The sequence below is a fragment of the Littorina saxatilis genome, linkage group LG6 (assembly GCF_037325665.1).
Source record: "Littorina saxatilis isolate snail1 linkage group LG6, US_GU_Lsax_2.0, whole genome shotgun sequence".
Taxonomy (NCBI): Eukaryota; Metazoa; Mollusca; class Gastropoda; order Littorinimorpha; family Littorinidae; genus Littorina; species Littorina saxatilis.
Genome location: NC_090250.1, coordinates 29651040 through 29672949, shown reverse-complemented (window position 1 = coordinate 29672949; position 21910 = coordinate 29651040). Strand labels below are relative to the sequence as shown.

The 21910-nt window shown below is 44.4% G+C and overlaps 1 protein-coding gene across 2 annotated transcripts in view; it reads right to left on the bottom strand.

Moving 5' to 3' along the window:
* Positions 1–9326: 9326 nt before the first annotated feature.
* The window catches only part of LOC138968961 (teneurin-m-like), a 118254-nt gene continuing 105670 nt past the window's right edge, over positions 9327–21910 (bottom strand). For both annotated transcript variants that reach the window (XM_070341643.1, XM_070341645.1), the window contains 4 exons: positions 20702–21010; positions 20046–20309; positions 18073–19423; positions 9327–17698 (listed from right to left, as the gene is read on the bottom strand). In XM_070341643.1, the coding sequence (XP_070197744.1) occupies positions 16854–17698; positions 18073–19423; positions 20046–20309; positions 20702–21010 (2769 nt within the window). In that variant the 3' untranslated portion in view covers positions 9327–16853. The remainder of the gene's footprint in view (positions 17699–18072; positions 19424–20045; positions 20310–20701; positions 21011–21910) is intronic.

The following is a 21910-nucleotide window of genomic DNA, read 5'->3' as shown; positions in this document are numbered from 1 at the left end:
TGCTCTTGTTTTTGTCATTGTCTTCGCACTTTCGTGCGTGTAACACTGAACACTTTGCAAAAAGCATTGAATCAGAGGCTCTTTTCAGCACAGGAGTACCCCAGCATGATTATATGTAGCCATATATATGTACGTGTTTGACAACCAGCCTGATAACACAGACGTTTGGATTAAGTGGCATTCCAGGTTCAGCTGATAATTCTTACAGCCTAAGCTGGCTCCTAGTCTGAGACTGGAATTTCACATCATAATTAGCACTTTGTGTTTAGTGTGTGTGTTCAAGTTTCTCTCTGTCTTTCTGTTTGTCAGTCTGTTTGTGTTTTTATTGTTTATGTCTTCATTTGTGTGTGCGCACAATGTACATATGTGTTTGCGCAAAATGTACATATTTATAAATATATATATACTGTTCAAAAAAAGAAACGCATAGTTGCTACTTGCCAAATTTGTTTTATTTTTCGAAAAAATTAACAAAAAATCCAATATTTAGATTATTTGTTTGAAATTTGGTATGGACACAGTTGAATGCACACACAGTTCATTTGCATCTTCAAATCAATCAGTCAATCAATACGATTGGGTGCCGAGGCTGTCAAGTCAGTAGGGGGTGTGACTGCCTTGAGCAGCAACAACTGCCCGGCACCTTCTGGGCATGGACTGGATCAGATGCCGGATATCTTGCTGTGGGATGGTGTCCCACTCCTCCTGAAGTGCCTGCAATAGATCGCGGTGATTTGCCGGCGCTTCTTCTCGCCTGCGCACACGTCTGTCCAATTCATCCCAGAGGTGTTCTATCGGGTTCATGTCTTGCGACATGGATGGCCAGGGAAGCACCTGGACATGGTGGTCGGTGAGGAACTGGGTGGTGAGTCGTGCTGTGTGCGGGCGAGCGTTGTCCTGCTGGAATATGGCATCCTGGTCAGCCAGAAGAGGAAGGGCGTGTGGACGCAGAATTTCCTCCACGTATCGCTGGGCAGTTATGCGCCCTTGGACGTGCACCAGGGTGCTCCTTCCAGCGGTATTGATCGCCCCCCACACCATGACGCCTCCACTACCATGAACGGGTGCCTCATCCACACAGTTGGGCGCGTAACGTTCGTTTACTCTCCGGTAGACCCTCCTCCGACCATCATGTCGCTGGAGCAGGAAGTAGGACTCGTCGCTGAACCACACGTGTCTCCAGTGATTCCGGACGGTCCAGCGAAGGTGCTGGTTGCCCCACTGCACTCGGTTCTGGCGATGGCGGCGGGTGAGGACAGCTCCTCTGTGAGGTCTGCGAGCTCTCAAACCAGCTTCATGCAGGCGGTTCCGCACGGTCTGGTCCGATAATCGGTGTGGTCCGGGGAGAGCCTGGACAGAAGATGAGGCCGACAGGAAACGATTCCGGAGGTGGCGGAGCCGTATGAAGCGGTCGTGAGCAGCAGTTGTCGCCCTTGGTCTTCCCGCTCGTGGCAAGTCAGCAACGGAGCCAGTGGCTTGAAACCTGACCCACAGTCTACTGATGGTGCTCTGGGACACGTGGAAGTGCCTGGCGATTGCACTTTGACTTTGGCCTGCTTGTAAACGACCCAATGCAATTTGGCGGTCTTCTCTGCTCAATCGGGCCATCTTTCGTCGCTGAATTGTCGTCTGATTTCTTTGTGGCGAACAATCCGCTTTTATGGGTTTTTGAAGACATGGTGAGAGCTCAATATTCCCCGAGTTTCACGAGATTACACTGAAACATGACGAGTGGTCATGCCAAATGAGCAATTTTGACATTGTAGCCACTGATAACGCATGCGTCACGTGCAGAGCTCACTTGTGGCAATGGACGAAAGGTCGACGACCAGATAAACATTTTCTGCAGTTTGGTGGATATCCTTGTAGCCATATAACTAAATTAACCAAATATTACAAGCTATGCGTTTCTTTTTTTGAACAGTATATATGCAAGCACACACACAAACACACACACCCGTCGCGATATAACCTTGAACGGTTGAAAACGACGTTAAACACCAAATAAATAAAGAAAGAAACACACACACACATAAGATAGAGAGTGAGACAAAGAGAGACAAGAACACTCAGAAACACTTGCGCACACGCACGCACGCACACACACACACAAATACAGACGCATGCACACACTCTCATTTACACTCATGCTAACAAACGGAGATTCACACACATGCAAACAGAAAAGGACGAACAGACACGCACGCTCGTACGGATGCACGTACGCCTATACGAGTATACACAAACGCACAGACACACACACACACACGAACAGACAAACACTCACACAAATACACACACACTCATCGAAAACCACGCCCATTCCTATCTTGGTAACGCCATTCCTATTCTGACATCTGTCTGCCACTACCATTCCTATCCTGACATCTGTCTGGCACAACCATTCCTATCCTGACATCTGTCTGGCACCACCATTCCTATCCTGACATCTGTCTGGCACCACCATTCCTATCCTGACATCTGTCTGGCACCACCATTCCTATCCTGACATCTGTCTGGCACCACCATTCCTATCCTGACATCTGTCTGGCACCACCATTCCTACCCTGCCATCTCTGGCACCACCATTCCTATCCTGACATCTGTCTGGCACCACCATTCCTACCCTGTCATCTGTGTGGCACCACCATTCCTATCCTGACATCTGTTGAGCACTACCATTCCTATCCTGCCATCTCTGGCACCACCATTCCTATTCTGACATCTGTGTGGCACCACCATTCCTATCCTGACATCTGTCTGGCACCACCATTCCTATTCTGACATCTGTGTGGCACCACCATTCCTATCCTGACATCTGTCTGGCACCACCATTCCTACCCTGTCATCTGTCTGGCACCACCATTCCTATCATGACATCTGTCGAGCACTACCATTCCTATCCTGCCATCTCTGGCACCACCATTCCTATCCTGACATCTGTCTGGCACCACCATTCATACCCTGCCATCTCTGGCACTACCATTCCTATCCTGACATCTGTCTGGCACCATCATTCCTATCCTGACATCTCTCTGGCACCACCATTCCTTCCATGGTATCTGTCTGGCACCACCATTCCTATCCTGACATCTGTCTGGCACCACCATTCCTATCCTGACATCTGTCTGGCACCACCATTCCTACCCTGCCATCTCTGGCACCACCATTCCTATCCTGACATCTGTCTGGCACCACCATTCCTACCCTGTCATCTGTCTGGCACCACCATTCCTAGCCTGACATCTGTCGAGCACTACCATTCCTATCCTGCCATCTCTGGCACCACCATTCCTATTCTGACATCTGTCTGGCACCACCATTCCTATCCTGACATCTGTCTGGCACCACCATTCCTACCCTGCCATCTCTGGCACCACCATTCCTATCCTGACATCTGTCTGGCACCACCATTCCTACCCTGTCATCTGTCTGGCACCACCATTCCTATCCTGACATCTGTCTGGCACCACCATTCCTATCCTGCCATCTCTGGCACCACCATTCCTATCCTGACATCTGTCTGGCACCACCATTCATACCCTGCCATCTCTGGCACCACCATTCCTATCCTTACATCTGTCTGGCACCAACATTCCTATCCTGCCATCTCTCTGGCACCACCATTCCTTCCATGGTATCTGTCTGGCACCACCATTCTCACCATGCCATCTGTCGAGCACCACCATTCCTTACCTGCCATCTGTCTGGCACCACCATTCCTATCCTGCCATCTCTCTGGCACCACCATTCCTACCCTGCTATATGTCTGGCACCACCATTCCTTCCATGGTATCTGTCTGGCACCACCATTCCTAGCAATGGCATCTGTCTGGTACCACCACTCCTACCCAGCTATATGTCTGGCACCCCCATTCCTTCCATGGTATCTGTCTGTCACCCCCATTCCTACCCTGACATCTGTCTGGCACCACCATTCCTTCCATGGAATCTGTTTGGCACCACCGTTCCTACCCTGCTATAAGTCTGGCACCACCATTCCTATCCTGCCATCTCTCTGGCACCACCATTCCTACCCTGACATCTGTCTGGCACCACCATTCCTTCCATGGAATCTGTTTGGCACCACCGTTCCTACCCTGCTATAAGTCTGGCACCACCATTCCTATCCTGCCATCTCTCTGGCACCATCACTCCTATCCTGCCATCTCTCTGGCACCACCATTCCTACCCTGCCATATGTCTGGCACCACCATTCCTTCTATGGTATCTGTCTGGCACCACCATTTCTAGCACGGCATCTGTCTGGCACCACCATTCCTACCCTGCAGTATGTCTGGCACCACCATTCCTTCCATGGTATCTGTCTGGGACCACCATTCCTACCCTGACATCTGTCTGGCATTACCATTCCTTCCATGGAATCTGTTTGGCACCACAATTCCTACTCTGACATCTGTCTGGCATCACCATTCCTATCCTGCCATCTGTCTGGCACCACCATTCCTGTCCTGATGTCTGTCTGGCACCACCATTCCTTCCATAATATCTGTCTAGCACCACCATTCCTACCCTGACATCTGTCTGGCACCACCATTCCTTGCATGGAATCTGTTTGGCACCACCATTCCTACTCTGACATCTGTCTGGCACCACCATTCCTATCCTGCTTTCTGTCTGGCACCACCAATCCTACCCCGATGTCTGTCTGGCACCACCATTCCTACCCTGCTATCAGGCTGGCACCACCATTCCTATCCTGCTATCTCTCTGGCACCACCATTCCTACCCTACCATCTGTCTGGCATCACCATTCCTATTCTGACATCTGTCTGGCACCACCATTCCTATCCTGACATCTGTCTGGCACCACCATTCCTATCCTGCTATCTCTGTGGCACCACCATTCCTACCCTGCTATATGTCTGGCACCACCATTCCTTCCATGGTATCTGTCTGGCACCACCATTCCTATCCTGCCATCTCTCTGGCACCACCATTCCTACCCTGCTATAAGTCTGGCACCACCAATCCTACCCTGATGTCTGTCAGGCACCGCCATTCCTTCCATGGTATCTGTCTAGCACCACCATTCCTATCCTGCCATAGGTCTGGCACCATCCAATTCCTATCCTGGCATCGCCATTCCTACTCTGGCATCTGTCTGGCACCAACATTCCTATCCTGCCATCTGTCTGGCACCATCATTCCTATTCTGCCATCTATCTGGTACCACCATTCCTACCCTGCTATAAGTCTGGCACCACCAATCCTACCCTGATGTCTGTCAGGCACCGCCATTCCTTCCATGGTATCTGTCTAGCACCACCATTCCTATCCTGCCATCTGTCTGGCACCACCATTCCTACCCTGATGTCTGTCTGGCACCACCATTCCTACCCTGCCATAGGTCTGGCACCATCCAATTCCTATCCTGGCATCGCCATTCCTACTCTGACATCTGTCTGGCACCAACACTCCTATCCTGCCATCTATCTGGTACCACCAATCCTACCCTGATGTCTGTCAGGCACCGCCATTCCTTCCATGGTATCTGTCTAGCACCACCATTCCTATCCTGCCATCTGTCTGGCACCACCATTCCTACCCTGATGTCTGTCTGGCACCTATTATGTCTGTCTGGCACCACCATTCCTACCCTATCAGGCTGGCACCACATACCATTCCTATCCTGGCATCGCCATTCCTACTCTGACATCTGTCTGGCACCACCATTCCTATCCTGCCATCTATCTGGCACCACCATTCCTATTCTGCTATGTGTCTGGCACCACAATTCCTACCCTGATGTCTGTCTGGCACCATCATTCCTATCCTGACATCTGTCTGGCACTACCATTCCTACCCTGCCATCTGTCTGGCACCACCATTCCTATCCTGCCATCTCTTTGGCACCACCATTCCTACCCTGCCATCTGTCTGGCACCACCATTCCTATCTGACAGCGGTCTGGCACTACCATTCCTACCCTGGCACGGTCTGGCACCACTATTCTTACCCTGGCACCGGTCTGGCACCACTATTCCTACCCTGGCACCGGTCTGGCATGACCATTCTTACTTAGCACCACCATTCCTACCATGACATCGATCTGGCACCACCATTCTCAACCTGGCACCAGATTTGCAGCACAGCCGGGACAGATACGTACACAAACACACACAAAAATATTGGTGGGAGTGGGATTCGAACCGACGACATCGGAGTTAACCGTGTTTGAATACTGTAGCTCCTATCCCCGCAGCCACTCTGCTCGCTTGAAAGGTTGAGGCAAATTTAGCAAATATTAACAGCTATTGTGTTTTCAGCGTAGCAATAGGGTCCGATATTTAGACGAGACAAGTAGCCTTGCCGACGAGTCGAATATGAATCGCATTATACTTGTTCGAGTCTAAATATCGGACCCTATTGCTACGCTAAAAACACAATAGCGATTATATAGCTGTTCTAACCTTGATTTGTTGTTCCAAACTTACAAAATGACAGTTTTTGCGTCGATGCGTTGATTTCAGGTTTTGATAGCAGACGCCGTTTCTTATGCGCATTAGTTTTGCGCAGGCGCCACACTGACTTTGGAAAAAAACTCGATTTGACAACACAGCTGTTAAACAGCTTTCTATTAGTTCATTCGAATACAACAAAAAGAAGTTTGAGTTTTTTTAATTTTGAACAAGACTACTTATGAAGAAGACCAAAACACAACATAAACGGAAAACTAGAAACAACTGAAGAACTAGGATGCAACAAGGGGAGGAGAAGAGAACAGCTAATCGCGAGCAGACGGCAGCGAAGTTTTCAGTTTGGGTGAATGGCATTTATACTTGTCTCGTCATGAAGCGAATTTTTCAACCTCAGTTATAAACGACTACATGAATGTTAATGCCATGGGTTGTACATCAATACTTCAGAGGGGAAGTGGGGTATTTAGTGTGGAGTTACGAGATAAGAAAAGCCGAATGCGAAAGTTTGTGTCAGTCGGCAACTGACACAGGCACACAAAAACGGCTGTTCCGTTTTACTCCCCTGTTTGTACTACATCCTTTCGACTTTGGGCATTTTGTGGTGTTTAGGGACAGAAAATAATTGATTTAGTCCTGTTTCATCGGGAAGTTAGCAGAAAAGGGTATGCTATCGACATTTTTAAAGCTGAAAAACATTCATGAGAAGAATTTCAAGTTGTCAGTGTATGCTGTTGTCGCCGATTACAGTTGTGTAGTACAGATGAGTAAACCGGAACCATGCGTCTTTGTTATTGCCAATATGCTTTTGGATATTGGCAAAAATGGCCGACTTCCGTAGCATTATGCTTTGATGATCGGAAGAGACCATCCATTCACAGCCCCCGAATTCCCCCACGTGTCCATCAGAATAACGTTATAACTGAGCGAATGTTCGCTAAAGACAGACAAAACAAACATGGATCAAACCGTGGACATCGGAGAGATTATAACATTTATTTCACTGCCCAGATGCCTCTGCTCATGGTTGCAATTCAGTCACACAGACACAGACAGACAGACAGACAGACACACACACACACACACACACACACACACACACTCACTGACCTGTCAGTCATCACACTCATAGTGAAGGTATATTCAAAATCATAACTGATTCAGTATTTCTCATTTATTCATGTATTCATTTTATACAAATGAAAACTGAAAAAAACACTTGTCTTGGTTTGTCATTGGTATACAGTATCACACTTGGTATGACCAAAGTTGTTTTTAATCAATCAATAGTGCCGTCGCGATATAACCTTCGTGGTTGAAAACGACGTTAAACACCAAAGAAACAAACAAATCAATAGTGCACAATGCAACACTCAACATTAAGATCATGCGTGAGGCCAATTTCTCCTATCCACTATGGTATAATATTTTCTCTTTTATTTTCCATATTTACATACAATTTTTGTGTGTAAATAATATTGTTTGTCTTTTGCTTTTCTTTCCAAGTTTAAAGATATTTGGAAAAAAATTCTGATTGATTGATATGTAACCCGCTTTTTTTTTGTGTGGCTTTCTTTCTTACCTATTTGCTGTTATTGATTTTCTTCAATGTGTGCATGTTTCTCAGTACGGTGTCACGAACTGAAACCTCTGCTGAACAATCCTTCTCATTGCGGTCGGTCAATGCGCATGCGTCAATCTTGGACAAGGGGTTAGGGTTAGGGTTAGGGTTAGGTTGTTCACAACCTGATTATTCTCCCCATGTTAGCGCATGCGCATTGACCGCAATGAGAAGGATTGTTCAGGCAAGAGATTTCAGTTCGTGACAACGGTTCTCTCTCTCTCTCTCGCGCGCTCTCCGGCTCTCTCTCTCTCAGTCTCGCTCTCTCTCACTCTCAGTATTTGTTACTTGCCTTTTTCGATCTCTTCCAATTTCCTTTCAAGTGTTTATTTCATAAAGTGGATAAGTTGTTATGCGGGTGTGTGTGTGTGCCAGTGTATTTAGGTTCTTGCTTGAATGAGAAAGAGGTTGTTTTTTTGTTAAGTTGCCAAGCACATCATTGTGGGACGTTTAATCAATCACATAAGTAGGCTGTTGTATTATTGTTTGATGCTTTTGAAATTGCAATATTGAATACTACGTCTGATTACGGGGAGATTGCCTAGATGCACTAAGGAATGGCAGTCACCATGAATGATTTAAAAACATATTTCTGTACTTATTTTCTTTATATTCACCTGTCATTATCACCCAAAGTTCCAAGAATGTTGTGTTTGTGTTGTTAACTTTTTTGTACAATCTGAAGAAACTCCCAGTTACGACTACCATAAGATAATCAGCTATGTGATCAGTTGCACCTAAACGTTCAGATCTGATGCAAGCTTGGAATATTTTGAAATTTTGTAGCTTGTTTATGTAAATGTCTGCATAATTAAGCCTTTGAAATTAAGTGTCTATTGAAAAATACACTGTATGACCAACAGATAAATGTTGACCTCTATTTGCATTGCACATTTCCTACAGTAACTCTGTCCTTGTGCAAATATTTAAGGCAACACTGCCTAGATTTTTAAGCATGCAGACAACAGTTCCTCTTAACACCAGTTTTTGTTTAATAAGACGAAAGAAGGTACAATTTATTTGTTAGCCATTCTCAGGAATTGTATTAGTTTATAAACGTTAAATAAGCGTTTTATTTAGGGAACATGGAAGTATCTGATTCAGTAGAGTTTGAGTGGGAATGAAGATGCAACACGTGAGTATCCTTACCACGTGGTTAGGCGATCCCCCCCTGAATACTTGAACCAGTTACTCTCTATACATACGTACCAAGGGATGTACCAACCAACAGAGCAGGCACACACACAATATATATCTTCAAAACATTCATTTGTCATCATCTTTATTATGGTATTCATATACAAAGAAGAAGTAGATGTTGCATTCATCGATAAATATTGCATTTGCACATGAAACAAACAGTAAGAACACAAAATGCACCTGGAGACATTAGCCATAGGTAAAGGAAGTAACTACCTGTAATTCCTTTTCTGTATCTCTCTTCAGATTTGATGTACAATGTATGTAAAATGTTGTCTTAGAGAATAATAATAAAACCAAGAAACTTATGTAACGTGTTTTCTTTGTATTGGAAGGTGACTATTGTCGATAAAAAAGGAAACTGGAGTCTGATTTATCCTTCACAAGAAAAAAAGGAAATTCTTAATTTCCTTTAAAGGCAGATAAATGCTGTCAGCATAACGTATGTAGTAAAAACCAGTATAATCTCCCTTCGTGTATGTAAAACAAAAAAAGTTCATCAAAGAGAAATGATAATGAAAAAATACCACCCCACACTAGAACTTATTTTTCTCTCTCCAATTTGCAAGAACATAAATTAAGCTAGATTACTCAGTCACCCCGTGTAATAATGGGAACAATAACAATATTTCAATCAAGGGATATAAATCCTTTTGAAACTACTATTTTCATGAAGGTTGCTACTTCCCTTTGTGAACATGAAAAGCATTTCTTCAAGGGAGACAAGTCTTTGAAAATAAAAAAAACCACTACATGACTGGTATTTTTTTTTTTCCAATTACTTCTCGCTGAAATTTTAGGACATAAGAGCTTTTTAGATGCCTGAGGCATTCTTAAAAGCTCATTAAAAAATTCGAACTAGTTTCAGAGATATTTGCAATTAAACACCCTTCTGGGTCCACACGGACCCACGACCGCCGGCGAAGGTCTAAAATAATAGAGACGAAAAACTCTTGCTCCACACATACATTTCAAGAACAGAGGTTATGAAGAAATGTCTTGTTTTAATCTTTTCTGATCACACAATAGTTGCAAAAGAGTAAATAACCAGAAGGCATTCCACCTCCAGAAAATAAATACAACCTTAAAATAGAACAGATGATGATACATGTGCTTTCTTATTTTGTTTTTTCCTCTCAACAAACTTACAACACAAATATCCTCGCGTTCAAATTGCATGAATGGACATAGCAACAGGCCCAAGATCAACTGATACAGTAACAGTCAAACACTCATCTTTTGCACACCTAGTGACTACACATGTGAAGAAAGCCATGGCCCGTCCTGTACATATTTACACACAAGTTTGATGATATTCTTTTTGGTTTCAAACTGGGGATAAAATAATACAAAAAGGATGTCTCCATGTTTTGTGGTAAGTAAAATGAACCTACCCAAAGAAACATGAAAGTACTCATCTTAAGAAAGGAACATAAGGATTACATGTAAACAGATTTGGCACATTTTATTTAAAAACAATGGAAATTACAAATTGTGAACTGAAAATTTTGCCTCATGTTCTTGAATTTTTTTCTCTGAACAAACATGGTTTGATAATCATGGGACAGGACAATGAAGTCTATCTGCTTTTTGGCATAACAAAAAATAAAAATAAAAATAAAAATAAAACCTTTTTATTGAGACAGGGCAATAATTAAGGAAAATGAAAAATTTAGAATCAATACATTTCTCAGCTTTCATTTCGAACGTTCCGATTGTGAATTTTGAAGGGGGAAAAAAATTAATGACAAGTTAGCCACGCACGGCAGGGCAGGACTAGGAATAGGGAAAAAAAAGATGATCTGCAGAACAAAAAAACAACAACTGAGTATTGTGCTTTTCAGTGATATGCCTGTTACTGTTCTTACTGAACAGCAAAATAGAGCTAGATTTCTGCCTAGCCAACATGATACATCCTGTAAACATTTTTTTTTAAAGTGCAAGTAAGAAAGAATCATTCTCGGACCACCATGACACAAACGAAAATGCTGTTGGAGAGTGAAAATCATATTAGATATCTTACCTCAGAACTTAATGTATACCAGAAGGAAAAACTCATAACTGTTCATCTGCCGAATTTCTGTTCTTCGCCAATTCTTGAGTTTAAATTGCTTGTGTCTGGCAAAGCATAGCTAATCAACTCTTGCTCTGAAAGTTCAGAGTTTTCAGTTTAGATCTCAAACAGTGAAACATGAAACAACCTAAAGTCTGAACAATTTCACACATTGAGTCACTGCTATACATGTGCGTACATGAGAAATGATAGGAATCCTAATTTAGAGATGTGAGCAGGGCTGCTTCACCAATTTAAGCTGATGAATTGAGGTTTTTTTTTACTGATTGGCTTGACTTGCATTTTGTTGAAACTCATGATAAAATATTTAAAAGAAATGTTTTTCATCTAAATCTCTTAAAGTAAGAAATAAATTTTTTTTAAAAAAGACTAAAAAAAACCTCCTGATCAAAAAGAACTGGGATTAACATGTTGAAATATTTTTCAAAATTATATTTGCCTTGAAATCAATACTTCGATCACCACTGTTCTTTGAAATGAAGTATGGGCCGGTTTATTTAAAGCTAATACTATACTGAAACAGATTAATTATAGTCCTGTCAATTATGATACAAGACAGCTAGAAGAGAAGAAATTATAATTCATAATCACATAACTGAACACAATTGAATGAATGGACTGAACCAACTTAGCACCAGATGACTTGCACACACTTCTCATTTGCATGAATTAAAACAATACAACTAAAACAAAAATGTACACATGCCGTGTGAATACCGAAATGATACACTATGGATTAAACCGCTCTTTTCAACATTGTTAGGACATCATAATGAACAATCTGATTGCACACACACAGAACTATACATACAGCCACAAAATCTAAAATGTTTTAAGCAGTTGACGGTAAGATTGATACACAATTTGTGTATGTTTTAACAAATATTTGACATATTATACATTGCTATAAAATTGAAGTCTCTGCAGATAAAACACAAATTAAAACAGATCAGTACATGTATCATGATACTTTGAACTCTGGAACCATCCTTTCCTTTTCAGACAAGACTTCACAAGAAGCTATTCCAAAAGTCACAATTTTTCTTTGCCAGTCACTGCACGCAATTTCCTTTTTAAAATCGGAGGTATCCATGTTGGGTTGGTTTCAAATGCTCCCCCCGCTATGATTCCACAGAGTCACCACACTGCTGCAATACATTGAAACCTCCCTTTTAAGACCACTACAAATCTGAGAAAATCAGGACTAAAAAAGGAGTGATTCTTAAAATGGGGTTAAATTTACAGATCATATGAACAGAAAATCTGAAAAACAAAGCTTGACTTGGGGGAGTCTTAAATTGGGGGTCTTAAATTTGTTTGTTTGTTTGTTTATTTGGTGTTTAACGTCGTTTTCAACCATGAAGGTTATATCGCGACGGGGAAAGGGGGGGAGATGGGATAGAGCCACTTGTTAATTGTTTCTTGTTCACAAAAGCACTAATAAAAAAATTGCTCCAGGGGCTTGCAACGTAGTACAATATATTACCTTACTGGGAGAATGCAAGTTTTCAGTACAAAGGACTTAACATTTCTTACATACTGCTTGACTAAAATCTTTACAAAAATTGACTATATTCTATACAAGAAACACTTAACAAGGGTAAAAGGAGAAACAGAATCCGTTAGTCGCCTCTTACGACATGCTGGGGAGCATCGGATAAATTCTTCCCCCTATCCCGCGGGGGGTGGGTCTTAAATTGGTGGGGGGGGGGGGGGGGGTCTTAAATTGGGGGGTCTCAAAAGAGGGGATCCACTGTACATGCCTTGCAGGTCACGAAAACAACAAAAATTGTCCCATCAAATGCAGCATTGTGAAACAGATGAAATGTGGATGGAAAAAGTAAGCATCAACCCAAAATACTATCATATTGCACACTGTCGACATGAAAAGTACATTGCACTGTGATACGACTTTCTCTTAGATTCATTGCAAACAGCAGGCAGTGCGGATGTGTGCGCGCATATGCATATTAATTTAATCAAACACTTTCTCTCTGTTCCAGTTGCACTAGATTCTCTTTACAGCAGCAGGCGCTGGGTATGAGATGAATCAGTGACATGACAGGAAATGATTGTTGGATACACCAAAGATCAGCAAGACCGTGTGTCAATACAGCAATCGTCCATCAATGATCGCAGCCCAGGATTTCGGAATGGGAGGAAAGATCAAAACTATAAGAAAGATTAAAAAAAACAAAAACAAAAACATACCAAAAAGTTTGTTGATAATCTTATCTTCCAGTGTCCCAGTCAGCAGAAGGCTATCAGTTCTGATACCACAATATCAGCTATTTAGTCCTCCCTTGTAAAATGGAGTGGTAAGAAGAATTTAATGTGTACGTGTAGTTGTAAATATGAGTGGCATAAATAGAAAACTGAAGCAATTGTTTTACAAATATTTCTAATGCAGTCAACGCCTAATTCAACAAGATTCCCTTGGGAAAGAATTCGGATGCAGATTTGAACTTTTTACGATTTGCGCCTTATAAGTGTCGTCATTAACATTCTGGAGGAGGGAGGTGATGGAAGGCGTGTGGTGGGTCGAGGGACGTGTCTAGCAGTAAGATCGCTTGGTTGTGTAAATCATACATCTTGAAACTTGAAAAGATCTTTTCATCCCTTTTCTTAAATTGTCAATTCATAATTTAGTGTCAAAACAAATCTTAGCATAAGTGGCTATAAAACATCTGAACACTGTGTACGAAAACGTTCTGGTAATTTCTGATATCTCAGGGGGTGGTAGCAGGAGAGACAACCGATTTCAACCGGTTGTCCTAGCTATCAACACTGGATACCTGCCATCACAATAAAATTACATGATACTAATAGCACACAACCGGCAGATAATTGCATGCCAATTGTCTGAGGATGTACAAACTTGCACACCATTTTGATTAGTTATGCCTTCACTGCACAGTAACTGTACAACTGTCGCCTATGTACAAAGGGATACAGACAACATTACAATTGCATGAAATTTAGGGATAAACCCTAACCGTCATACAGCAAACGCTGATATACAATAATATCATTTGGTTACTGTAACTGAGGACACAGAGACAGCACAGTTTTACATTCATGCCTATAAAAGATGCCAGTGTCCGGTCTACCACAAACGTTTAGAAGCCCGCGTCTTTCACAGAAAAATTTTCAAACTCTTGCTGCACACCCAAGACGCCTGATGTCAGTTTGGAACTAAAAACATTAAATTGACAATTCTGAAAACTAGGGTGCAGTGTTTGTTTGTTTGTTTGCTTAACGCCCAGCCGACCACGAAGGGCCATATCAGGGCGGTGCTGCTTTGACATATAACGTGCGCCACACACAAGACAGAAGTCGCAGCACAGGCTTCATGTCTGCAGTCACATTATTCTGACACCGGACCAACCAGTCCTAGCACTAACCCCATAATGCCAGACGCCAGGCGGAGCAGCCACTAGATTGCCAATTTTAAAGTCTTAGGTATGACCCGGCCGGGGTTCGAACCCACGACCTCCCGATCACGGGGAGGACGCCTTACCACTATAGGCCACTGTGCCGGTGTAGGGTGAAGTGTTGGAAGAGGGGGAAGAAAGAGACGGCCGACATGTGGAATGTGCCAAACGGTTCCATTGGGCAACAGCAAAAGTTATGACATCAAAAACAACTTCAAATTCAGACCAAACGGTCACACACATGCACACACACACAGAGGAAAGAAAAATAAAACGGTTTTCAATAACTGCAGCACACCATGTCATAAGATTATGCCTCCAACCAACAGATGCACTGAGTTCAGTAAACTGAGTTCAGCAGAGCCTAAAGTACTAATGTTGCATCAAGTTTAAAACAAAATGGATTTCAAAACAAGTTTTGATTTGGACTGGAGAAAAGTTTCTCGGAGAAACTGCACATGCAATAAAATGGGATTTCAGACAGTTCAGAGGGAGTTTTGACTGGAGAAAACCTCCAGTCTTACGGCACGCTTTTTTCACTTACAAAATTTTAACCAAGTTGTACATTACTGTCAGCTGGTATAGTGATCACAAAATAATTGCACTGTGCCATAAGTAACAGAATACAAAATGGTGTCGCATTAAAGGAGGATGCATCTTAAGTCGTCAAGTTTTGTCTTCCAAAATAATGCCTGTGATTGGGTTAGTGCTATATTCTCCAACAACACACCTATAGCCTCAGTTGCTGGTCATATAAGTCTTCAGCTCCAGACTTTTGATTAAGCAAGCATGATTCCATTTTCTCAGTCCTAATTCCAGTTGCCAGAGTACGTACCCTGCAAGTGGAGTTTCGTGAGGTTGCATATTCTACAATTGTTTCTCTCATCATCCAGACTTGCAGCCATATATAACAGTGGCCATAACGCCTGGTAGCTTCGTCCCAATAAGAGCGATGGCATTGTTTCTGCACACAGACTGGCAGCACCACATCAGTTGTATAAAACAGGCTGTTGACATGTAAGAGTCAGATATGAATCCCGAAGGGTTGCTCAAGGAATAGTCTTAGTGTCCCCTCCATGCAGAGTAAACTTTCCCATATAGCATGCACACTTCACAATTAAAAGAGTGTACATGCAATGTACAGTTACTTTGACACAGGTGCAGCATCATGCAGTGTTTAAAAAGTACGTAAAAAGTGTTCAAGTTTCTGTTCAGGAAACAAGCGCAGTCTATTTTAATTGTTGTGTTCCACTTCATCCCTGTTTTTGAGTCTGCAAAAGATGGTTCTGTTTGATATAAAATCCGGGTGCATATATCCTCTCCAAGATTAGAGTAAAAATGCATGCGCCTTCACACACGAGCTTTGCCCCACTTTAACTCACTGGCCGCTTCTTTCGCACGTATGTCCAAACTCCACCTCCTTGGAAGCACCTTCCCGAAATGCTTGCTCAATCGTCCAGCCATGACGGGCACTTATGCCTAGTTTGCTGTCAGCGTGATCACAGATAATGAGCAGTTTCTTAGCACATCAAGTCACCACGTAATGCTAAGTTAACTCCGATAAAAACACCCCCCAAGATGAGCTGAGGTGTTGCAACATCAGTAAGAGGCGGTGAAAAAGGTCAAGTTTTCCTCGCAGTGAAAACCAGCCATGTCGTCTTCCACTGTAAAAAATAGCAGGCAGCTTCTTTTATTTTGGTTCCATTGCAGACCTCTCCTACCTTGAAAAGTAAAAGAAGTGAATGCAGGTGTCTACTTCTTTTCTTCAAGTTCTGAAGAGTCGAGAAACCTATATAGTCTGCTTCTCAGAGGCAAGTATTGATGTGTACCTTTCTTGAAGATTTGTGCTGTCCTACTTTACAAAATTCACACCTTGTTATTCACCTCACGGAGGGTCCAGTGCAATTCATTTGCTTGATGAAGCATATGTGATCATGCATCTCATAAAGTGAACAGTGTGCTTCATCTCTGTATTACCAGTGCTATTTTGAAGGTTTGTTTGACGTAGCAAATGTGATCGTTTATGTCACAAAGTGAACAATGTTTTCAGCTCCAGAAGTATTCGTCACTATCAGTCTTGGATACTACCTAGCCTGCTTAACGAAGCGAATGTTGTTGCAGTCATCGGCCAGCTCCGGGTAGTGGTCAGGGGTGAGGATGTAGACGCCGGAAAAGCCGGCGACCTTGCCCGTCTCCGCCAGCTCCTTGACCTCCGACTGACCCCACTTGTGCTGGGAGGGCAGGGAATGCTGCAGCAGGTGTCTCTCCCTCTGCCAGGCGTGCCTCACTGCGCGTTCAAAGGCGTGGTGCAAGACCCGTTTCTTCTCGTGTTCCGGGGATGTGCCGTAGCGAACGTTGATCACGGTGTGGTTGGAGTGTACCCTGACGTCGATCTCGCTGCGTCGGCCGTGCTGAACTCTGTGCACGGACACGTTCACCCCGTTCTCGTAGGTCACCAGCGAGCTGTGGATGCCCAGTGAGCGAAGGTCAAGGTCAGCTTTGGAGGAGTCGCTTCGCACGAAGTAGTGCACGTCCTTGCCGTTGATGGTGAAGCTGACGTCGATAATCTCCGACCCGTTGAGCAACACCGTTGCCAAGTTCCTCGCCCACTCTGCGGCGATGTCGGCAATGTTGACCAGAGCTTTGCCATCCATGTTGGACACGGTCACACCGTCACCGAAGATAGGTTCCAAAGGAGAGGCAGTTTCTTTGGGCAAGTGATGCAGAGGGGTCACTTTGGAGCGTGGCACTGCGGACATCATCAGCAGGTTGTGCATGTCTCGTCGGAAGGTGCACTCGAAGGCAGAGGATGAGGTCAGGAGTTGGTGATTGGTCCCTGACGCTTTGGGGTTCAGATCTCCTGTGTAGGACACGTCCGGGGCAATGCTGGCAATATCGTAGCCAAGTGCCGTCAGCCACTGTGTCAGATCTGAAAATAAATGGCGGCAGGTGTAAAAGGCATGTACTTAAAATAGACTGTGGCAGGATACGGCATGCAATGTAGCCGCTTATACTGAAATAATCAGAGAAGCAGTACTCTAAAAAGACTTTGAACAAGGTGAGATAACAAGAACATACACACAATCACACACACATACACACAGGCACCCACATACAGACACTTACACATGCCACTCACATTGGGAAAGTTATTCCAGTCAATCTCAAATTCAGATTAGCACTCAAAGAAGTAGGTAAGATGGAAATTGGTAAATATCCATAACATCCTTGCAGACATTCAAACACACACACACACACACACACACACACACAAACACACACACCACCATCACCAAGACATACCCATGCGTGGTTTCTGCAGCTCCTTGAGGTGCAGGTTGACGACAGTGCGGTACTGGTAGAGGTTCAACACTTCCGGGTCTTCCACCACCTCCTTCAGTTTCTCAAACGCCCCCACGTAGTCTGGCGCCAGGAATCGGCCCAGGCGTGTGTCGTACACGCGGCGATCCATGAACGACAGCTTCACCATGTCGTTGTACACTGCACCCTGGAAGCCAAACGGCAGGTCAAAGTTGGGGTTTGAGTCCAGAATGCGCAGGCCTAGAGGCGTGTAGCTGCACTGCTTGACCACGTAGCCACGTTCGTCAAATACCACCAGAGGAGTGTGGTTGGGGTCGGTGGCAATGTAGTAGGTTTTTCCAGAGCGCTGCATGGCTATGAGTGTTCTCTGCGTGTCATACAGGTAGACTGTTGCCTCACCCATGGTGTGGTTGTAGGTGTGGGTGACGAGGGCGGTGTCCTGCGGGTTGCCGTAGAAGAACTGAATCACGTTGCCCCACTGGTCTCTCTGCACCGACAGTCGCCCGTCAACGTTGTACTGGAAGGTGAACTTGACCGCTCCGCCGGCCCGTGACACGGTGGTCAGGTGACCGATGGAGTTGAAAGCCACGTGATCGAGACCCCGCTGAGCTGTCAGTCCGTCGTCATCGTACTTGTAGGAGAGCTCGCCGAACACGGTGATCTTGTCTCCCACGTCAAACTCCATGTGGCGCGTCTTCCCGTTCTCGGTGATCTTCTTGATGTTGCCGTTGGGGTCGTAGGCGTAGGCCCACATGGTCTGCCCCTCCACCAGCACCTCCGTCAGGTGGCTATCGATGTCGTAGATGTACTCCACGGCCTGGGAGTCTGTCTGGCCGATCCTGCGCCGCCATTGGTGAACGCGGCCCGTCTGGTCATAGTTGATCTGCAGCATGAAGCGCGTGCTGCTGTCAAAGTGAATCTTGACGTCCGTCAGCCGACCATAGCCGTCAAACTCCCGCGTGACGCGCACAAAGCCGTCGGAGAAGGTCTGGTTGTCCGGCGTCAGCCAAGTGACCTTGAGGTTCTTCAGCTGCTTCAGCTGGCCCGTGCGCACGTCGAAGGTCATGTTGTAGTTCATGGTCTGGTTGTTGGACAGCACCACGCTGCTGGAGGTCAGACGGAAGTTGTCGTCGTAGTCGAAGGTCATGCTGGCGCCCACGAGGTGCTGGTCGTGGGGGAAGGTGACGACGGTGTTGCGCACCAGGGAGGCCAGGTAGGAGAAGGTCTGGCGGTACTCATAGTCTGGGCTGATCAGCTCCGTGGTGGACAGGCGCTGGGCCTGGGGCTGGTACTCGTGCAGGATCTGAGTCTGGTCAAACAGGATCAGCGACACCTGCACACGTATAGGAAAGTAATATTGAATTCATCTTCTTCTTTGAGTTTCTTCTTTGTTCATGGGCTGAAACTCCCACGTTCCCTCATGTTTTTGCACGAGTAAGTTTTTATGTGTACCCCGCCGCTTTCGGAGGAATATTGAATACATAAAAGATATCATAGTTGAAAATATGAGGTTGAATGTATAGGCTGTAGGCCTGCCACATACACATAAAAATGTAGCATTGTTAGTTGAAAAGATCCGGTCGAATATCTAGGCTGTTGGCCTTAAACCTGCCAATGTGCACATAAAAATGTAGCATAGTTCGAAATATGAACTCGGAATGTCTAGGGCATGTTATATCGACCAATGGTCTACATTTCAACTGTCTTTGAATGCTACATATATGCATTTTCCCCCAAAAATGAGTACATGTGTGGGGGAGACTGAGATAAGTTATGTGTGGGAAGGTGTGTGTGTGTGTGCGTGCGTGCGAGTGTTTGTGAAAGAAATAGAAAGAAAAGATAAGGGTGCATGGTGGGGTTGGGGGGAGGTGGAGGAGTGTATGGAGATAGGAGCTGACCAAAAGCTCCACACATAAATCCGATAAAAATCATATTCATCAAAGAACGCTCCTGACCTGGAAGTGGTGGTTGTATCGGAATACCACACGTCTCTGCTGGCTAGGGTGCAGGACCTGCAGCAGTTTGCCATTGGTGTCGTAGTCGGTGATGTATGGCTGCGTCATGCCGGGCGCCGTGTACAGGTGCCGCAGTTTGCCGATGGTCAGCAGCGTACGGAAGTGATGGTGACCCAGCACCATGGTCTCCACAAACTGCAGTCGGCCACTGGTGTCACGGTGGAACAGGTACTGCTTGCCGCTCGGTAGGAACACGTCCGTGGGCTGTGGGGAATAGAGGGTTTATAAGTTGGGTTTGTTATTTGAAGTGTCAGTCAGTCAGTCCGATTATGTGCTAATGTGTATGCGTGTGTGTGTGTGTAAAAATTCATTTTTACCTGTTACAGAGAGAGAGAGAGAGAGAGAGAGAGCGCGAGAGAGAGAGAGAGAGAGAGAGAGAGAGAGAAAGAGAGAGAGACAAACAGAGAAAGAGACAGACAGAGAGGCAGCGCCATATACCTGACCTTTATTTTGTTACCTCTTTCTGACGTCCTAAAAAAGTGATGCAAGCACAAGTGCATTAGAACACACACATGCATACACACAACCCCTGTTCCTCCCTAACAGCACAGCAGATAATCTGTCTTCCTCTATAATCCCCTCCTCTTTACTCTCACCTTTTTAGAACCATGCCTGTAGAAGTAGCGATACTGGACACCAGCAGGCTTCAAGACACGCTCCTTGATGAGACCGTGGTCTAGGTAATCACGCTGTTCCATCAGCTCCCCGTACTGCCAGGTGAGAATGTCGCCCTGCGCGCTGTACGTCACGTTCATGCCGTGGTGGTTGGAGGCCGGCAGGAAGTGGGTGGGGAGGCCAGCGTCGTTGTAGATGACCGTGATGATCTCACGGAGCTCGTGGTCCAGGACTGTCTCCATGTGGTTACGGCGGTCATACTCCACGGTCAGCAGGTTCTCACCGTTGATCTGTGCAAGCAGGATTTGTAGGGAACAGAGAGAGTTAGAACCTGAAGTAACAAAGGGTGTAATTACTTGCACACTTCTCTCAGTTGATCTGTGCAAGCAGGGTTTGTTGGGAACAGCTAGAGAGTTAAAACCTGAAGTAAAGAATGGTGCAATAATTACTTGCACACTTCTGCGTTTCCTCCTCCCCAGCAGATTTCCGTGATTATACAGCCATAAAAGATCTTTAATTTTCAAACACCGATTCTACCTAATCTGCGTTGATGTGTTCATAGATGTTGTCTTGTGCAAATCTGTTTTGTTTGCAGATGATGTCTAATATGAATCTGTCACGTTTGCAGATATTTTCCTGTAATACATCTGTCATGTTGGAAGCTGTCGTACGTCTAGTCTGAATCTGCCATGTTCACAACTGTTGTCTAGTATAAATCTGTCATGTTCGGAATTGTTTTCTTTCACACTGTCATGTTTGCAACTATTTTCTTTGAAAAAGTTGTGTTGGTAACTGATGTTTATGAAACTGTTGACTAAACTAAAGCAACAACATGAGCATAAAGTTTAATTCTGTCTTGCTATAAAATAAAATAAAAAATACTCAAAAATCAAAGTTTCTGTGTTAATTTCTCTAGTTCTGTAAATTCTAGAATTTTAAACGACTACTTCGACATCATGCCACTACATCTGATGACGTATTTGTTAGTCAACATCGACTATCACACTTTAAAAATAACTTGTACATGTACTTCACAATGCATAGGATGATGCATGCTACTGTATTTTCACGTGATTATTGTTACACTTAAAGCTACCAGTACCCAAAATAAAACAAAAACATTAAAAGTCTTTTAATAACTCAACAAAAGAGCAAACTTGATGATTTCACAGAACAAAGCAAAACCAATG